The sequence below is a fragment of the Piliocolobus tephrosceles genome, chromosome 4 (genome assembly GCF_002776525.5).
Source record: "Piliocolobus tephrosceles isolate RC106 chromosome 4, ASM277652v3, whole genome shotgun sequence".
NCBI lineage: Eukaryota > Metazoa > Chordata > Mammalia > Primates > Cercopithecidae > Piliocolobus > Piliocolobus tephrosceles.
In genome coordinates, this window is record NC_045437.1 from 157,241,193 (window position 1) to 157,260,756 (window position 19,564).

Below are 19,564 nucleotides of genomic sequence, written 5' to 3' on the forward strand. Positions count from 1 at the left end.
AAACTTACTACAAACATAAAGTAGTCAAGACAGTGTGGTATTGATATTAGAATGGAGTATACATCAATGGACTAGAATTGAGGGTCTAGAAACCAATGCTTGCATTAATGATCAGTTTAACAAAGGTGCCAGTTCAATGGGGTAAAGAATAGTTTTCTCAGACAAGATCAGGCTCATTCAGGGTGATATGGCTATAGACAAGAATAGTCTTTTCAGCAAATGGTTCTGGGACAGCTGGATATTCACATACAGAAGAATGAATTTGAATCCCTCCATCACACTGTATACAAAAAATAACTCAAAATAGGGCCAGGCATGGTGGCTCATGCCTGTAATCCCAGCACTTTGGGAGGCTGAGGTGGGTGGATCACCTGTGGTCGGGAGTTTGAGACCAGACTGACCAACATGGAGAAACCATCTCTACAAAAATACAAAATTAGCCTGCCGTGGTGGCTCATGCCTGTAATCCCAGCTACTCAGGAGGCTGAGGCAGGAGAATCGCTTGAACCCAGGAGGCAGAGGTTGCCGTGAGCTGAGATCGCGCCACTGCTCTCCAGCTTGGGTGACAGAAAAAGACTCTGTCTCATAAACAAAAAACAAAAAACAAACAAACAACAACAAAAACAAACCCCACAAAATAGATTATAGACCTGAATGTGATAGCTAAAACTATAAAACTCTAGGTAAATCTTCATGATCTTGGGTTAGGAAATGGTTTCTTATATATGTACCAAAAGCATAGTGACAAAAGAAAAAATACGTAAATTGGACTTGATCAAAATTTAAAACTTTTGTGCTTCAAAGGACGATATCAATAAAGTAAAAAGAAAACCCACAGAATGGGGGAAAATATTTGCATGTCATATACTTGAAAAGGGCAGGCCGGGCGCGGTGGCTCAAGCCTGTAATCCCAGCAATTTGGGAGGCCGAGACAGGCGGATCACGAGGTCAGGAGATCGAGACCATCCTGGCTAACACGGTGAAACCCTGTCTCTACTAAAAAATACAAAAAACTAGCCGGGCGAGGTGGCGGGCGCCTGTAGTTCCAGTAGTTCCAGCTACTCGGGAGGCTGAGGCAGGAGAATGGCGTAAACCCAGGAGGCGGAGCTTGCAGTGAGCTGAGATCTGGCCACTGCACCCCAGCCTGGGTGACAGAGCCAGACTCCGTCTCAAAAAAAAAAAAATAAATAAATAAAGAAAAGGGCTTTGCATTCAGAATATACGGAGAACTCTTACAACTTAATAATGAAAAGACAAATAAAATGGTCAAAGGATTTGAATGAACGTTTCTCCAAAGAAGTTATACAAATTGCAAAAGCACATGAAAAAAAAAATGCTCAACATCATTATGATCAGGGAAATGAAAATAAATAAAAACTCCAGCAAGATACTACTTTACACAAAAGTGAGTGTTGGCAAGGATGTGGAGAAATTGTAAACCTTACATGTTACTGGTGGGAATTTAAAATGGTGCACTACTGTGGAAAACAACTTGGCAGTTCCTCGAAATGTTAAACATTAGCATTACCAAATGATCAGCAATTCTACTTCTAGATATGTAACCAAGAGGAAGGAAAACATAGGTTCATACAAAAACTTGTAGCAGCATTATTCATAATAGGCAAAAGGTAGAAATAAACCAAATATCCATCAATGACAAATAGGTAAAAAACATGTTATAGCCATACAATGGAATATTATTCAGCCATAAAAAGTAACAAATTGCTGATATATGCTACAACAGGGATAAAGTTTGAAAACATTGTAAGTGAAAGAAGTTACTCACAAAAGGTTGCATATTGTGTAATTTCATTTATATGAAATGTCCAGAATAGGCAAATCCATAGGGAGAGAAAGTAGATCGATGGGTTGTCTAGGTCTGGAATATTGGCAGTGGGGTGGGAGGAGGGTTGCAGAGAGCAAGGAGGAGTGGCTTATGAGTGTAGAGTGTCTTTTTGAAATGATAAAAATGTTCTAGGTTATGGTTGCACAACTCCATATATAGTAGGAACTATTGACTTCTACAATTTAAATCGGTGAATTGTATGGTATGGTGTGTAAATATCTCAGTAAAGCTTGTATGTGCGTACATATATAAAATATTGAATGGTGGTAGGTACTATGGAGAAATATAAAGTAGGGAGGGAAAAAAAGAAGAGTTGGGGCTGAAGGTTGGAATTTTAAATAAGGAAATCATATTCGGGTTCACTGGGATTATGTGAACAAAGACTTTCTGGAGGAGGTGAGTGGGTCAGGTGGTTATTTAGGGAAAGAGCTTTCTAGGCTGCCTGGGTTTGGACCTGGACTCTGTCATTGTTTGTATGTATGACCTTGGAAAAGTTATTTAATAGTCCTGTGCCGCAATTACTTTATCTGTAAAATAATAATAAACAGTATCTATTTCAAAAGGTTATTGTGTGGATTAAATGAATTTAAAAAAGAAAGCATGTAGAACAGTACACTGGCACTATGTAAAATGCTTTACCATTATTTTCATCAGTTCCTACTGCAAGCTCACAGCCCTTGCATGCTAAGATGGAAGCACGACGGGAATGTTGGATGATGCAAGGAGGCCAGGTGGGGCTGGTGCAGAAGAAGCAAGAGGGAGGATTGTAGGGCTTGTGGCTTTAGCTTTGTAAGACGGGAAATCAATGGAGGGTTTTGACCAGAGAAAAGAGAAGAACTGATTCATGTTTTAGCACCAGCACTCTGGCTCTTGTCCAGCACACTGAAAGGGGATAAGGACACAATCAAGGAAACCAGTTCTGAGCGATTGTAGTAATGCATGTGAGAGACGATGGTGGTGGGAGAAGTGGCCAAATGGTTCCACTACGAAGACAGATACAACAGGCTGTATTTAAAGATAGAATATTCATACACATGAAAGAGCTTGCAGTTTTGACCTGAGCAGTTGTCGGAATTAAGCTCCCACATATTGTGACGAAGGAAGTCTGAGAAGGATGAGAGGGAGCCCTTTTTAATTTTTTAATGGGGGTGGAGTGGGGTAGTGGGGCAATTGATGGGAGATCAAGATTTCAATTCTGGACATGACTAACTTGAATTGCCCATTACACATTCAAGTGGACTGGAAAGAGGATGGACGGATCATTGGTTCTTTGACCAACACGTATAAAAATCCCACTCTGTGCCAGGCTCTGTGTAGGCTCTGGAGATACATGTGAAAATACTAAACAACCTCCTTAAGAGCTCACTTTCTAATGGTAAGGCAGGTCATGAGGAAGTTAGCAATCAAGCGAGGTCAAGTAGGTGAGGTCTTTAACTCTTCGGATGAGAGAAAATGTACAATTGCTATTACTGATTTTAACATTCCGGGTATTGCAAGGGCCAGCAGACGGGCCTAAGAGCTGCTACTACTCCCAATCCGGGGCTGCCAGGTTATCTCCGCGTCAGTGCGGGCCGCATTTCTAGCGCAGCAGAATGGCAGCATTGCGCACGCGCGGCCTCTGTCTGGAGTCCTAGGAGATGGACTCGGAAAGCCTCCGCGCAGGCGTAATTCAAGGGCCGTGAGCGTCTGAGACTGGGCTTGGGGCGGGGCGAGCTCGGAATGCGGCTGCGCACTGGGCGCTCTCGCCCGGGAAGCCGCAGTCTCGAGAACGCTAAGGAGGTGCTTCGATAGTCTCTGGCCAGCCTTTCTGCGCACCCGGTGTCGTTGCGCTGCACCCCGGGCGGGGACGTCCGCCGGGCACGGGAGGGAGCCAAGATGCCGGTGAGGAGAATCGCTTCGCCTCTGGGGTTTCTTCTCATCCTCGCGGCCTGGCCCGGGGGCGCGGCCGTTGCCATGGAGGCGCGGAGCAGGCTGGCGGCCTGGGTGGGGCGGGGCAGCCTCGGCAGTGCGGCGGAGGTGGTTGGAGAGCCTGGCTAGTCAGCCCCGGGGCCGGGGACGTCCGGCCGGCCTCGAGAGGGACCTGGGAGCAGGCCCTGCCGCCCTGGTCACTGCTGCATCCCGTGGGGCCTGCGCCGCTTATCAAAAAGGCGCTGTGCTGGAGGATGCTCTCTGGCTCGCAGCCCTGCCTGCTGAGCGGGGCGCTTGGGGGTGGCCACGGAGGGTCTCTGGATGCTCCACACCTCGTTAGGCCTTTGCGCCTCGGAGCAAGCTCAGGGAGGCAGCAGAGCGAAGGCTGCCTGCCCCTATTCCGAGCCGCAGACTCCGACTCTCCTAGCCTGGAGCTGTCATTTCTCTTGTGGCGCTTTAGCTTATGATGCAGAATGAAACCTGTAGGTGTCTTTGTGTGTGTGGCGGTGTTATGTGTATCTTCCAGGATTTCACAGATTGTTATCGTGAACTTAATAATGGGGCCTTGTAAGACCCCTTGTTAGGGGTCATGGAGGAAAATTGAGCCATGGCCGCTTATTTAGCGGTTGTGAAGCCTGGCATAGTTAATTAATCTGTCTGGGTCCTTAGTTCCCCAGTAAACTTTACCTCATGGGGTTGTTATCCGCGTGAAATAATGCACAGGAGACTGGAAGGACAGTGCTTGACATTTAAGGTTAAACGCTCTATATTTGTACCTGTTCACTGCTTTCAAGTTTTTAATTCAATAAATATTGGGCACCAACCACGTGCTAGGCCCTGAAAATACAACATTGAGCAAAACCAGTCAGGTTCAGGTTCTTGAACTTGGAAAGAGAGAGGCCTGCCTTCTTGGGCAGAGGTGAAAATCATACATATTTACAGAAATAAGACACAAAATCTTAATGAATGAAGTGGGTGGATGTCTACAATAGAGAGAAGTAGATTCTGGTGAACTGGAAAGTATTGCCATGTAAGAATGATGGTCTGCAGATGATAACAGGTCATTTTTTTTTCCTCCCAAGAAGAGACTTTAGAAATTATTTTTGTGAAATTTCTTAATTTTAGCAACTAATTCAGAAGCTCTTTAAATACTATGAACCAAACAAAAGAAATCTGTGGGCTGAATTCAGCCTCTTGACTACGTGTTTGCAACTTCTGGTGTAGACAGAAAGACATTAATCAAATAAGGAACAAGCAAAAGTAAAATTTGTGTCCAGGAAGGGGAGAGCAGGGTGCTCTCTGAGCCTATAAGAGTATTTGACCTCGTCAGGAAGTTTTCCCAGGTGAAGTGACTGTTGAGTTCTGAAGGATAAGTAGATGTTAGCTAAATAAAGAGGCCGCTGAAGATGGTTCTAGGTAGAAGAAACAGCACATGGAAAGGCCAGTGGTGAGGAGCCTGGTGACAAGCAAAGGCCAAGAAGCTCAGTGTGGCTGTGGCATGGATGAGCCAGGCAGAATATCTTGTGAGATAAGCCCAGAGAAGCAGACATGGGTGGAAGCCAGACCTTACAGACCACCTTAAGGATTCTGGTTTTTGTCCTGAGATCTATGGGAAACCACTGAAGAATTTTTAAGTAGGAGAGTGACATGATTAGATTTGTGTTGACACTAACTGCTATTTGGAGAATAGGCAGTAGGGCAATCTAATTAGATTCAGGAATATAGTTAGGAGGCAGTAATCCGCGGCCAAGATGATGGTGATTTAGACGAGTGTGATGAAGGTAGAGATAGATAGAAGTGTATTGTACTGATATAATGTGTTACTTGTCAGTGACAATGTCAAAGTCAATGACAATGGCTTATATTTGTTTCTCTTTAATGCTTAGAAGAGAATCTGAAACAGTAGGACTTTAACAAGTATCTGTTCAACTAAACTGTCCTTTTCACTTCAATAATAGAATTGTGTTTCATTATATTTTCTTAATCATAAAATTTCAGAAATAGCTGAGTGCGGTGGCTCACGCCTGTAATCTCAGCACTTTGGGAGGCTGAGGTGGGTGGATCACTTGAGGTCAGGAGTTCGAGACCAGCCTGGCCAACAGAATGAAACCTCATCTCTACTAAACATACAAAAATTAGCTGGGCATGGTGATGGACGCCTGTAATCCCAGCTGCTGGGGAGGCTGAGGCAGCAGAATCGCTTGAGCCTGGGAGGCAGAGGTTGCAGTGAGCCGAGATCATGCCACTGCACTCCAGCCTGGGTGACAGAGTGAGACTCTGTCTCAAAAATAAGAAAAAAAATTCAGAAATGGAAACTTTACATGCACAAATGCTCATAAGGTTAGGTAATATAAGGCATTTTTCTTTGCCATTAGACTTTCATTTCTGTCTTTATCTTGTTGTCTTCTGTAGAGAAGGCATGTATGGATATATTACATAATAAAAACCATTTTACAGATGCATGATAGGGAATAAAACTAAAGTCTCAGGGGGAAACAGAGGTCCTACTATATTCTTGAGTTAAAGTTGTTAACCATAGTCACATGTGTTTTTCTACAGGCAGGAAACGCTGGGTCAGAGACTTTTGGGCAGAAAGACAATCTAGAATATGCTGGTTCAGTTTCTGCTTGTACAGCCTTTGCCAGAAATGTAAACTAGATTTTCTCTCCCTTTTATGTTTTAAAAGAAACTATTTTCCTTTTTATATCTTTTAATAAACATTTCACCTATATGTAAGATCTTTAATTGCATTTAACAAATACAAAGTATTTAATGTGTGTGAGGCACGGAGGTGGCAAAGTAGCCTTTTAAAATTTATACATTTAATCTGTTGAGGGTAAAAATAAATGTTCTTTTCATTATTTGTAAATATTATCTCCAACAGATCAGTAAATCAGAGAAGCCAGAAAGCTGCGATAATGTGAAGGTTGTTGTTAGGTGCCGGCCCCTCAATGAGAGAGAGAAATCAATGTGCTACAAACAGGCTGTCAGTGTGGATGAGATGAGGGGAACTATCACTGTACATAAGACTGATTCCTCCAATGAACCTCCAAAGACATTTACTTTTGATACTGTTTTTGGACCAGAGAGTAAACAACTTGATGTGTATAACTTAACTGCAAGACCTATTATTGATTCTGTACTTGAAGGCTACAATGGTAAGTGAATATTTACTTTTTAAAAAACACCCTTATTGAGACATAATTAACGTGCCATAAATTCACCTATTGCAACTGTGCAGTTTGATGAATGTAGTAAATGTATAGTTATGAAACCATCATCACAATCCAGCTTTAGAACACCATTGTCATCCCCAAAAGTTCCTTTATGTCCATTTGCAGACCCATCCCCAAGCAACCATTGATCTGCTTTCTGTCACTATAATTTTGCCTTTTCTTGAAATGTCATATAATGTGTCACCTTGTTTATCTATTTTTTTCCACATCAAATAATGTTGTTGAAGTTTATCCTACTAGGATTTTCATAGGGATTGTGTTGAATTGTCATTCTGACAACTTCTCTCCATTTATTTATGTCTTAATTTCTCTCATCTGTATTTTGTAGCTTTTAGTGTACAAGTCTTGTACTTGTTTTGATTAATTTATTCCTAATTTTTTTTTTGTTACTGTGAATAGGATTGCTTTCATAATTTCAATTTTGGATTGTACGTTACTAATATATAGAGATGAAATTGATTTCTTTAGATAGCTTTTGCGATAAAATATCAGCCCATGAACATGATACTTCTCTCCATTTAAAACGTTGAAACATTAATTAATTATGGACAGGGTCTTGCTCTGTTGCCCAGGCTGGAGTGCAGTGGTGCGGTCATAGCTTGCTGCAGCCTTGAACTCCTGGGCTGAAGCTATCCTCTCCCTTCTGCCTCCTGAGTAACGAGAACTACAGCTGTGCACCACCACACTTGGCTAATTTTTTTGTTTTTGTAAAAACTGGGTCTTGCTGTGTTGCTCAGTCAGGTCTCGAACTCCTAGGCTCAAGCAATCTCCTACTGAGGCCTTTCAAAGCACTGTGATTTCACATGTCAGCTACCTTGTCCAGCTTCTCTCCATTTATTTGTCTTAATTTCTCTCATCTGTATTTTGTAGCTTTTAGTGTACAAGTCTTATACTTGTTTTGATTAATTTATTCCTAAGTATTTTTTTGACGTTATTGTGAATAGGATTGCTTTCATAATTTCAATTTTGGATTGTACATTACTAATATATAGAGATGAAATTGATTTCTTTAGATAGCTTTTGCGATAAAATTCAAATATCAAATTTATGATTTTAACCATTTTACATTTTACAGTTCATAGGTTTTTAGTTCATTTACAATGTTGTGCAGCTGTCACCACTGTCTGTTTCCAGAACATTTCTATCACTCCAAAAAGAAACCCTGCATCCATTAGCAGTCACTCCCAATCCATTACCACCTCCCTTCCCCCAACCCAGCAACTACTAATTTACTGTCTATATCTATTCTATGAGTTTGCCTGTTCTAGACATTTTCTGTAAATGGGGTTATATGCTATGTGGCCTTTTGTGAATAACTTATTTCACTTACAGTGTTTTCAAGCTTCATCCGTATTGTAACATATAAACATATATCAGCAATTCCTTCTGTTTTTTGTTTTTGTTTTTTGAGACAAAGTCTCACTCTGTCGCCCAGGCTGAAGTACAGTGGCGCAATCTCCACCTCCTGGGCTCACGCCATTCTCCTGCCTCAGCCTCCCAAGTAGCTGGGACTACAGGTGCCCGCCAACACGCCCGGCTGATTTTCTGTGTTTTTCGTAGAGATGGGGTTTCACAGTGTTAGCCAGAATGGTCTCGATCTCCTGACCTCGTGATCTGCCCACCTTGGCCTCCCAAAGTGCTGGGATTATAGGCGTGAGCCACCGCGCCCGGCCTTTTTTTTTTTTTTTGAGATGGAGTCTTGCTCTGTCACCCAAGCTGGATTGCAGTGGTGCGATCTTGGCTCACTGCAACCTCAGCCTCCCAAGTAGCTGGGATTACAGGCGTGTGCCACCATGCCTGGCTAATTTTTTAAATTTTTAGTAGAGACAGGGTTTCACCATGTTGGTCAGGCTGGTTTTGAACTCCTGACCTCGTGATCCGCCTGACTTGGCCTCCAATGTGCTGGGATTACAGGTGTGAGCTGCTGTGCCTGGCCAACATATTCTTACATGGAGAAAATCCTACAAAATTTACAAAAAATCCAAAACATAAAAAAACTACTAGAATTAATAAGCAAGTTTAGCAAAGTTGCAGGATACCAGGTCAATATACAAAAATCAACTGTGGGTACTAAGAAGGCAGTTATCAAAAAGACAATAATAAGTGCTGGCAAAGATGTGAAGAGATCAGAAACCTCACACGTTGCTAATGGGAAGAGAAAATGGTGTAGCTACTGTAGAAAAGTTTGGCAGCTCCTCAAAACGTTAAAGAGTTACCATGTGACCCAGTAATTCCACTCTTAGGTATATACCCAAGAGAAACTAAACATATTTTCACACAAAAATCTGTAAAAGAATGTTCAAAGTAACATTATCTGTAATAGCTAAAAAGTAGAAACAACAAATGTTCAACTAATAAATGGATAAACAAAATATGATATATCTATACGATATTATTCAGACATAAAAAGTAATGAATTGCTGGCCATGTGCAGTGGCTCACGCCTGTAATCTCAGCACTTTGGGAGGCCGAGGTGGGTGGATCACAAGGTCAGGAGTTCGAGACCAGCCTGGCCAATATAGTGAAACCCCCATCTCTACTAAAAATACAAAAATTAGCCGGGCGTGGTGGCGGGCAGGCACCTGTAGCCCCAGCTACTCAGGAGGCTGAGGCAGGAGAATCACATGAACCCAGGAGGCGGAGGTTGCAGTGAACTGAGATCGCATCACTGCACTCCAGCCTGGGCGACAGGGCGAGACTCTCTCAAAACAAACAAACAAAAAAAAAGGGCCCGGCGCAGTGGCTCACGCCTGTAATCCCAGCACTTTGGGAGGCTGAGGCAGGAGGATCACAAGGTCAGGAGATCGAGACCATCCTGGCTAACACAGTAAAACCCCATCTCTACTAAACAAAATACAAAAAGTTAGCCGGGTGTGGTGGCGGGCGCCTGTAGTACCAGCTACTTGGGAGGCTGAGGCAGGAGAATGGCGTGAACCCAGGAGGCGGAGTGGCAGTGAGCCGAGATCGCACCACTGCATTCCAGCCTGGGCGACAGAGCACGACTCTGTCTCAAAAAAAAAAAAAAAATGTCGTTTGCAAGTAAAGACAGTTTTTACTTTGTCCTTTCCAATCTCCTTAAATTTATTTTTGTTTCCTGATAGCACCTGGAGACTAGAACCTCCAGTAAATGTTGACTAGAAATGGTGAGGGTGGACACTTTGGTCTTGTTCCTGATCTTAGGGAAAGTGCATTCATTCTTTCGCCAGTATGATGATGTCTGTAGATTTTAACAGATACCCTTTGTAAGTTTGAGGAAGTTCCCTTCTGTTCTTAGTTTGCTGAGAGTTTTTGGATTGTATATTGTATATTTTGTCAAATATCATTTTTTTCTGCACCTGTTGAAATAATCTTTTTTTTAAAGGTTTGTTAATATGGTAAATGAGATTGATTGATTTTTGAATGTGAAACTAGCTTTGCTACTTGGTCATGATGCATTGTTCTGTTCATATATTGTTAGATTTATTTGTTAAATTAAAAAAATTTTGGCATCCATGTTCATAAGGGATGCAAGTATGTAGTTTTCTTCTAATGCCTTTTTCTGGTTTGGGTATTGTGATAATTCTAGTTTCATAGAATGAGTTAGAAAGTATCCCCTTTTCAGTTTTCTAGAAGAATTTGTTTAGAAGTGGTATTATTTCTTAAATGTTTGGTAGAATTCATCAGTGAAGCCATCTGGGCTTGAAGTTTTCTTTATGGGAAGGTTTTCGACTATTGATTCAATTTTTTTAATAGACATAAGACTATTCAGATTATGTATTTTTTCTTTTCCTTTTTTAGTCAGGGTCTCACTCTGTTACCCAGGCTGGAGTACAGTGGCACAATCACAGCTCACTGCAACCTCGACTTCCTGGGCTTAAGCAATCCTCCCACCTCAGCCTCCCCAATAACTGAGACTACAGGTGTGTGCTACCATGCTTGGCTAATTTTTTCTATTATTATTTTTTTTTTTCTTGAACCAGGGTCTCTATCGCCCAGGCTGGAGTGCAGTAGTGTGATCATGGCTCCCTGTAGCCTCTACTTCCCGGGCTCAAGCAATCCTCCCACTTCAGCTCCCTGAGTAGGTGGGACTATATGTGTGTGCCACCACACCATGCCCAGCTAATTTTAATTTTTGTTTTTTTTTGGTAGAGATAAGAAACTGTGTTTCCTAAGCAGGTCTTGAACTCCTGGACTCAACCAGTCCTCCCATCTCAGCCTTGCAAGGCATTGGGATTACAGGCATGAGCTACCATGCCCGGCCAGGTTATCTATTTTTTCTTTTTTTTTTTGAGACAGAGTCTTGCTCTGTTGCCCAGGCTGGAGTGCAGTGGCACAGTCTCGCCTCACTGCAGCCTCTGCTTCCCCGGGTTCCAGAGATTCTCCTGCCTCAGCCACCTGGGTAGCTGGGATTACAGGCACACGCCACCATGCCTGGCTAATTTTTGTATTTTTATTAGGGACAGGTTTCACCATGTTGGTCAGGCTGGTCTCAAACTACTGACCTCAGGTGATCCGCCTGCCGTGGCCTCCCAGAGTGCTGGGATTACAGGCGTGAGCCACTGTGCCTGGTCAGTTTTTTCTTAAGTGAGGTTTGGTAGCTTGTCTTTCACAGAATTAGTCTGTTTCATCTAAGTTGTCAAATTCATTGGCAAAAAGTTGTTTATACTATTCCCTTATTATTCTTTTAGTATGTTGAACGTACTGGTATAACTTTTCTCATTCTTGATATTGGTAACTTACGTCTTTTCTTTCCTGATTAGTCTGACTAGAAGTTTATCAATCTTACCAGTCTTCTCAGAGAACCAGCTTTTGGTTTTATTAATTTTTCTTTTTGTTTTTATGATTCCTATTTCATCTATTTCTGCTCTGATCTTTATTTTTTTTTTCTCTTACTTACTTTGGGCTTACTTTCCTCTTTTCTTGCTACTTAAAATGGAAGCTGAGGCCATTGTTTTGAGACCTTTTTTCCTAATATGGGAGTTTAATGCTATAGATTGCCACTGAGTGCTGTTTTAGTGTCATCCCACAGATTTTGACATACTGTGTTTTCATTTTCATGTAGTTCAAAGTACTATTTTACCTCCTGATTTCTTCTTTGATCCTGGATTATTTAGAAATGTATTAGTTTCCAAATATTTTTAGATTCTCTAGAGATTTTCGGTTATTGATTTCTAACTTAATCTCAATTTAGTTAGAGAGCAACTTTATGTGCCTTGAATCTTTTTAAATTTATTAAGACTTGTTTTATGACCCAGAATATAGTTTTTCTTTTTGTTGTTGTTTTTTGTTTGTTTTTGTTTTTTTCAAGACAAGGTCTCACCCTGTCAGCCAGGCTGGAGTGCAGTGGCACTGTCATGACTCATTGCAGCCTCAACCTCCTGGGCTCAAGTGATTCTCTCGCTTCAGCCTTCCCAGTAGCTGAGACTACAGGCGCATCCCACCGTGCCTGGCTAATTTTTTTTAAATTTCAATTAAGTTTTTGGGGAACAGGGGATGTTTAGTTATATGAATAAGCTCTTTAGTGGTTATTTCTGAGATTTTGGTGCACCCATCACCCAAGCAGTGTACACTGTACCCAGTGTGTAGTCTTTTATCTCTCACCCCCCTCCCACTCTTTCCCCTGAGTTCCTAAAGTCCATTGTATCATTCTTACGCCTTTGCATCCTCCTAGCTTAGCTCCCACTTGTAAGTGAGAATATACGATGTTTGGTTTTCCATTCCTGAGTTACTTCACTTAGAATAATAGTTTCTAGTCCCATCCGGGTTGCTGCCAGTGCCATTATTTCGTTCGTTTTTATGCACTCCTGGCTAATTTTTAAATTTTTTTGTAGAGATGGGGTCTCACTGGGTTGCCTAGGCTGGTCTTGAACTCCTGGGCTCAGGTGATTCTCCTACCTCAGCCTCTCAAAGTGCTGGGACTGTAGCATGAGCCAGGGCACCCAGCCCAGAATATACTTTATTGTTTTTATTTATTTATTTATTGTATTTTTTGAGACAGAGTCTTACTCTGTCGCCTTGGCTAGAGTGCAGTGGTGCTGGTTGGAGTGCAATGGTGCAATCTTGGCTCACTGCAGCCTTCGCCTCCCAGGTTCAAGCAGTTCTTGTGTTTCACCTTCCCAAGTAGCTGGGACTGCAGGTGTGCGCCACCACACCTGGCTAATTTTTGTATTTTTAGTAGAGGTGGGGATTCACCGTGTTGGCCAGGCTGGTCTCAAACTCCTGACCTCAAGTGATCCACCCTCCTTGGCCTCCCAAAGTTTTGGGATTATAGGCATGAGCCACCCCGCCTGGCCATTGTTTATTATTTTTAAATAATATTAATAATAATAAATAATGCCTATCTCTTAGAATTGGGATGAAAGTTAAATAAGAATGCAAACATAACTGGGAGGTACAGCTGTAATCCCAGCTACTCAGGAGGCTGAGGCAGGAGGATTCTCTTGAGCCCAGGAGTTTGAGGTTTCAGTGAGCTATGATCGTGCCACTGCACTCTAGTCTGAGTGACAGGGCAAGACCTCATCTCTTAAAAAAAAAAAAAAAAAAAGTAAAGTACATAACCTAGCACATAGCAAATTATCAGTAAGTGATAGCTTATGTTGTCCTTATAAAGCTTATTTTTTATTTAATAATTTAATGTGTCTATTCTGAAATGCAGTCTATGAGTTCATGATATTTTCCACTTCTTTGAGTGTAGTGTTATATTCCTAATAGCAGAGTTTGAAATATTTAGTCAGTTTGAAAAAATTGAGACTTTTTTATTCCCGTGTGTAAAAAATGGCTTCTGGTATGATTCATTTATTTTCACAGAAAAGTCTGAAAAGTGTTATGGTTATTTTCACAAAAAAAAGTCTGAGAAAAGTTGAGGTTAACTGAATAGAGTAGTAATAGTTGAGGAACCATTTTCATATATGCCATCACATCCAAGGCTATCTTCTCTTACTATACTGTGTCCTGGCCAACTACTCCAGCCCTCTGTTTTCCATATCTACCCTTGCTTTTCTCCAATTCTTCATCCACAATATAGCCATAGTGATCATGATGTCACTCCTCTGATTGAAAAATCATTCTATGGCTTCATGTTGCTTTTAGGATAAGGTCTAAAAAGTTTAATATGGTCCTTATTACACTGTGTGATTATGACATTGTCAGTTTCTCTAGCTCTGCCTGCATCCACCTTCCCTTTCCATCTCTGTTTCTTCCATTCTGGTCTCATTTCGGTCCTCAAAATTTCCATTCTTTTTCTTGCCTTTTACTGTCCACACTATTCCTATCTGATTCTTTCTTGTATTTCAGATCTAAACCTTACCTCTTCTGGAAAGTCCTCCCTGACCTCCTCTCCTTTTTTCCCACTACAATTCCTCTGCCCAGTTGATGTCCCTGACTCCCATCTTGAACTCCGTGTTTCTCATTCTGAATACTCATTATCATGATAAACCCAAGATTATACACATCATAAGATTAAGGATTGCGTTTGTCTTGGTCACTCTGTCTCTAGTGCCTACCACAATGCCAAACTCAGGTGTGGTACATATTTGTTGAATGAATGAATTTAGGTATTTAGAAAGTTGAGATTTTATCTGTAATTACCTGTAATAAATTGTATTGTCATCTTTTTGTTAACTCTGTTTCTTACAGTTGTTACTTTAAAACAATTGTTTAAAAACACATTTATTTTAGGACTAAGAAAAAAAGCTATCATTTTACTGATACTTTCTATGAGATATTGTGTTGGTTACTTGAAGGAAATTGTCTCATTTGGTTCTTACTATCAGTGGTGAGTTTTCTTATTCCCATTTTACTGTTGAGGAGACAGTCTCTGGGTAGATAACTTGTCCAAGGTCAGTGGCTAAAAAGTGGCAGATGTGATTTGAGACAGGTCTTTCCGCTCTAGAGCCTGTATTCTTTTGCTGTGCTTATACTGCCTTCTCCAGTTTAATGTCCACAATAAGTACTTTATATATACATGATAAGAAATGTCTCATAATTAGATATATTGGAAGATTTTTGCATTTAGGGCTTGGGATGCTTTTTATTAATTATTAGGAATATTTCTCATTGACTTTGGTGCTGTAACAGTGCTTTGTGCATGGGGTACAGAGTACACGGTGTAATTGTTGATAATAAAGGTGAAACTTGTGCGAGAATAAATTTTGAATCCAGGGAAGAAATTACGTCACAGTGTCAAAGGAATTAATTTTAAGAGATATAGTTCTGTAGCATTAGACTTTAAGAAGTAACTGATTCTCTTCATCATTTTCAGGGACTATTTTTGCATATGGACAAACTGGAACAGGCAAAACTTTTACCATGGAAGGTGTTCGAGCTGTTCCTGAACTTAGAGGAATAATTCCCAATTCATTTGCTCACATATTTGGTCATATTGCAAAAGCGGAGGGTGATACAAGGTAAAAGGGAATTCTTTTATTTTCTAGTATTGAGAAGTACAAACACAGAAAAGGCACATAGGTATAAATTTTATAAACATGTTTTAAAACGGCTCTTATAAATATTCCACTCTCCTCGACTTTTTAAAAATGATGTTTTATTTATAGATTTTTGGTTCGAGTGTCTTATTTGGAAATATATAATGAAGAAGTTCGTGACCTTTTGGGCAAGGATCAGACACAAAGGTTAGAGGTAAGGATAATTGAAATTGGTGGAGTACTTTTTCCAAAGCAATAGAATGTTTACTAAATTAAGGTCCCCCTTCTTTTTTTAAACAGAAGTTGCTTTTTATATTTTAAATAACCTAGTACATATATAATGTCATACATCTGCAGACATATCTGGGGATAAATTACTGAAGCAGGATTGCTGAGTCAGGTGGTAAATGATTGGTAAATTTGATATTGCTGCATACTTTAGTACTTTAAGATGTGAGACATACAGCAAGGAAAAGGTTAATACTGGAATTTTAGTTGGATTGCATCACCAGTAAATTAGAGGAGAATAACGTATGTACAGTAACATGTAGAACAGCAGTAGCTGCCATTGTAGAATAGTATAGAGCATGTGTAGAACAGCAGCCAGCGTTGCTGAGGTCTTGTAATGTGATATAGGCATTCAGTGCAGTAATTGATGGTTGTTGGTAGTAGTAAATAATTAATTTCATTTAATCTTCCCAGCAGTTCGATTTCAGTGATGTGGAAACTGAAATTTAGAGGAATTTCTTGACTTGCTCAAGGTCACATAGCAAGTGAATGGCAGTATCATCTAGGATTAAGAAGGTGGTTCTAGCAGTCTACCGTCTTAGCTTGAATTCTGGCTCTGATCTTAAGCAAGTTACTTAATATCTGTGAGCCTTGGTTTGGCTATAAAAATAGAAATAATAATGGTATCTACTTCATAGGATTATTACCAACACTAACAGATCAAAGTGTTTAAATCAGTGCCTGACATAAAATAATAAACATTAGCTTTTTTTTTCTTTTTGACTTGACTGCATAAACTGAGTTTTTGGAGCAATGTATTACAGTGTTAAGGATTGTTTGTGCTTGTTGGACCTTCATGAAGCCTTATTCTCTGATACCATTTATATAGCAAATATAGAAACAAATTCTTTGTTGCTAGTTTTCAACTTTAGTTGTGATTAATTCTGTGCTTTCATGTCCTAAAAAATTTGTTGTCTTATGCAAATTCTAGGAAAAAATCATTTGGAAAGAACATTTCCATTTTTGTACTAGTAATTATAGATCAGATTTATTCTCAGGAAGATTCTTGTCAATAATTCTCAACTCTGTTAGACCCAGGGCTTCTTCCTAAATAACGTACATTTTGTAATGCTCTTTTGACTGTCCTGAAATAAGATTCATAAGTGACATTAATAAAATCTGCGTATACACATACTTTAAAAAAATTCATATACTACCCTACCGTAATATAAAGGAGAGTACAAGTAATTAAAAATAAATGCTAGTATTTAGGTATGTAAATGCTTAGATGTGACCACACTTGATGACATAATAAAATAGAGGCATATAGAATCAAAATTGTAACAGCTACAAATGCAGTGTCAACAGGTATGTTGTATTATTGATCTAAACCCCTTGATTGGTGTTACTGCCAATGACATGGTCTTTTAAAATAGTGACTAGCTCTTGGTAGAGTTTGGAGCAAAATAAAGTACAATTCTTTCCTCAGTTTTTCTGTGTTCTCATATTATTGCTATATGGAAAAGCACTTTGTCTTTATATGTGAAATAAAGTTACATATGACAGACTCAGATATAATTATCTGGGTCTAGACTCAAATAATTATAAGTAGTTTTTTTTTTACCATGTGAATATCTGGTAGGACATTCAGAATTGTGTGGGACAGTTCTTCATTGGGTGAGACTGTCCCACTTATTTCAGGATATTTAGTATCCCTGGTCCCTGCCTGTTAATACTACAGTGTCCTCAAGTGAACCAGAAACTCTTACGCAAATTTCTAAAACATTCTAGGACAAGAGGGTAACTGCTTCCATTGAGATCCATTGTTATAAACTGTGTTTGTCGTAGATATTGAATTTCTATGTTTTTTATGATAAAAATTCTTTGGTAGCATTTCCATCCAGTTTTTTAACTTTCACAGATTTGGAATTATATTTTCTTTCTTCATCTTTCATATTTAATCAGTTATTAGTTGAATATACTTATTAATCGAATTTTGAATTAGTATCATATAGTGATTGGAAAAGACCACTAGTCTGCAGACAGATGTCACTTTGAAGAATGTCTGTTTTCAGTCTGCAGTGAGAATGAATACAAAAACTGAGAGTAGTTGCTTAAAAACTTTCATAGCAATTTGACATTGCCATGGCATCCAAGTGCATGATTTTTGTATTTTACAAAATTATTGTATTACAAATATATACATCCCTTATCACAGATTTTTTGAGAAGCATTGATACAGACCAGTAGTTTTCAAACCTTTTAAAAGGTGTAAAACATTTAAACACTTTCATCAAACCAGACCTTATGTGGAAGCTCAATGTGTAAAATTCATGAAAGTGCCCTTCTCTTTAGAACTTCTCTGGGCCTGAAGACCCCTGAACTCCTACAGTGGCCCCCTCAGTGCCACCGTGGACCATCTAGGGCTTTTCAGAGCAAGGTCTGAAATCCACTGGTTTATAGAGATCATCACACTTTTTTTTTTTTTACTACTAATAAAATTAGGACTTAATTTATATCCCATGACAGATAAAGGATTTTTCCTAATTTGTAAATGTATCTTATCAATTGTTATAAACAATTGTTATAAACAAAACACACACACACACAACATTGAAAATCAACAACTGGAATGTTGAGTGTCTGCGCTTATAACTTTTTCTCCTGGAATTGTTTATCACATTTTCGTTTGTCTTTGATGTCTATGAGGTTTTCCTACCTGTGGACTGGTTTTTCCCACTGGCAGCCACAGACTTCTGCCTCAGTTTCACTTTTCATTCTGTTGGTTTGTAGAGGTGACTCTGAACCTTGAAAGTGAATTTTGTTTATACAACACCACTTGTATTTTAGGTAAATCCATCCTAAATATCTTTTTCAAATTTGGTTAAACATTCTCATAAGGTAATTCACAGAAAGATCCTATTTTAACATTGATACCGTAGATCTGATTATTTCCCTCAGTTGCTTGAAATTCTCCAAATTATTCTTACCATTAAAGACCAAAAACTATTCTAAACTTGTCTCTGCCTTCCTGTATAACCAGATGTCTCACCTGTTTTTCCCTGTTTCCTGCTCTCTCCAACCACATTGTCTTTTTCGGTTAGTTGTTCACTGCCTAGTTTTTTCTTATTTCAGGGTTCTTGCACGTTTTCTTCTTCTCCTACCTCAATTGACTGTCTACCTCCTTTTTATTTAAAGAAATTTTAGCTTAAACATCATCTTGGGGAATTTTATCCTATCTCCTTAACTAGCTTAGTATTCTGTACTTTTTCTTTATTTTTCTTCACGTCATCACAATTGAAATAAAATAATTTTTGTGTGTACTTTTTCATTTGTATGTTTTTTCTATAGACTGACATCTCCATGCATGTAGGAACAGTGTCTATCTTACTCATCGCTATATCCCCCCTGTCTAGTAGAGTGTCCAACACACAGGAGATCCTCAATAAATAACTGTGGGAGAGTTATTGATATACTATGAAGTCTTAATTTTTTTTTTTTAGGTTAAAGAAAGACCTGATGTGGGAGTTTATATCAAAGATTTATCAGCTTATGTGGTAAATAATGCTGATGATATGGATAGAATTATGACGCTAGGCCACAAAAATCGTAAGTATAGTATACGTGTAATTGTGATTAAGCATCTGTGTGTTAAGTAGGCTGGTTTAGAAGCAAATTTGGTATTGCACTTTGCCCTGTAGAGACTGGAATTTTTAGGTTTCTTGAAAACCATTCCACTTTGATTATTTTCCATGTAGAGAGCGTATATGAATGAAAGATAGCACAAATCATTTTCCATGCCAAGCAAAATTTTGTTTCTTTTTAGTAGTGCCAATCTATGCAACTCTTATACGGCTGTCTCTTGGTAGCTATAATAGTAAAATTGGTAATGTTTATTGAGCTCTTAGTGGAGAGTGTTGTGCTAAGTGCTTTATAAGAATGCT

General features: G+C 39.6%; 1 protein-coding gene across 5 annotated transcripts in view; it reads left to right on the forward strand.

Moving 5' to 3' along the window:
* Positions 1-3,502: 3,502 nt before the first annotated feature.
* The window catches only part of KIF3A (kinesin family member 3A), a 48,040-nt gene continuing 31,978 nt past the window's right edge, over positions 3,503-19,564 (forward strand). For 4 of the 5 annotated variants that reach the window (XM_023196390.3, XM_023196399.3, XM_023196365.2 and 1 more), the window contains exons 1-5: positions 3,503-3,727; positions 6,639-6,912; positions 15,230-15,374; positions 15,522-15,606; positions 19,124-19,229. In XM_023196390.3, coding sequence (XP_023052158.1) covers positions 3,722-3,727; positions 6,639-6,912; positions 15,230-15,374; positions 15,522-15,606; positions 19,124-19,229 — 616 coding nt within the window. In that variant the 5' untranslated portion in view covers positions 3,503-3,721. The remainder of the gene's footprint in view (positions 3,728-6,638; positions 6,913-15,229; positions 15,375-15,521; positions 15,607-19,123; positions 19,230-19,564) is intronic. The other variant, XM_023196374.3, reaches the window with a different exon arrangement.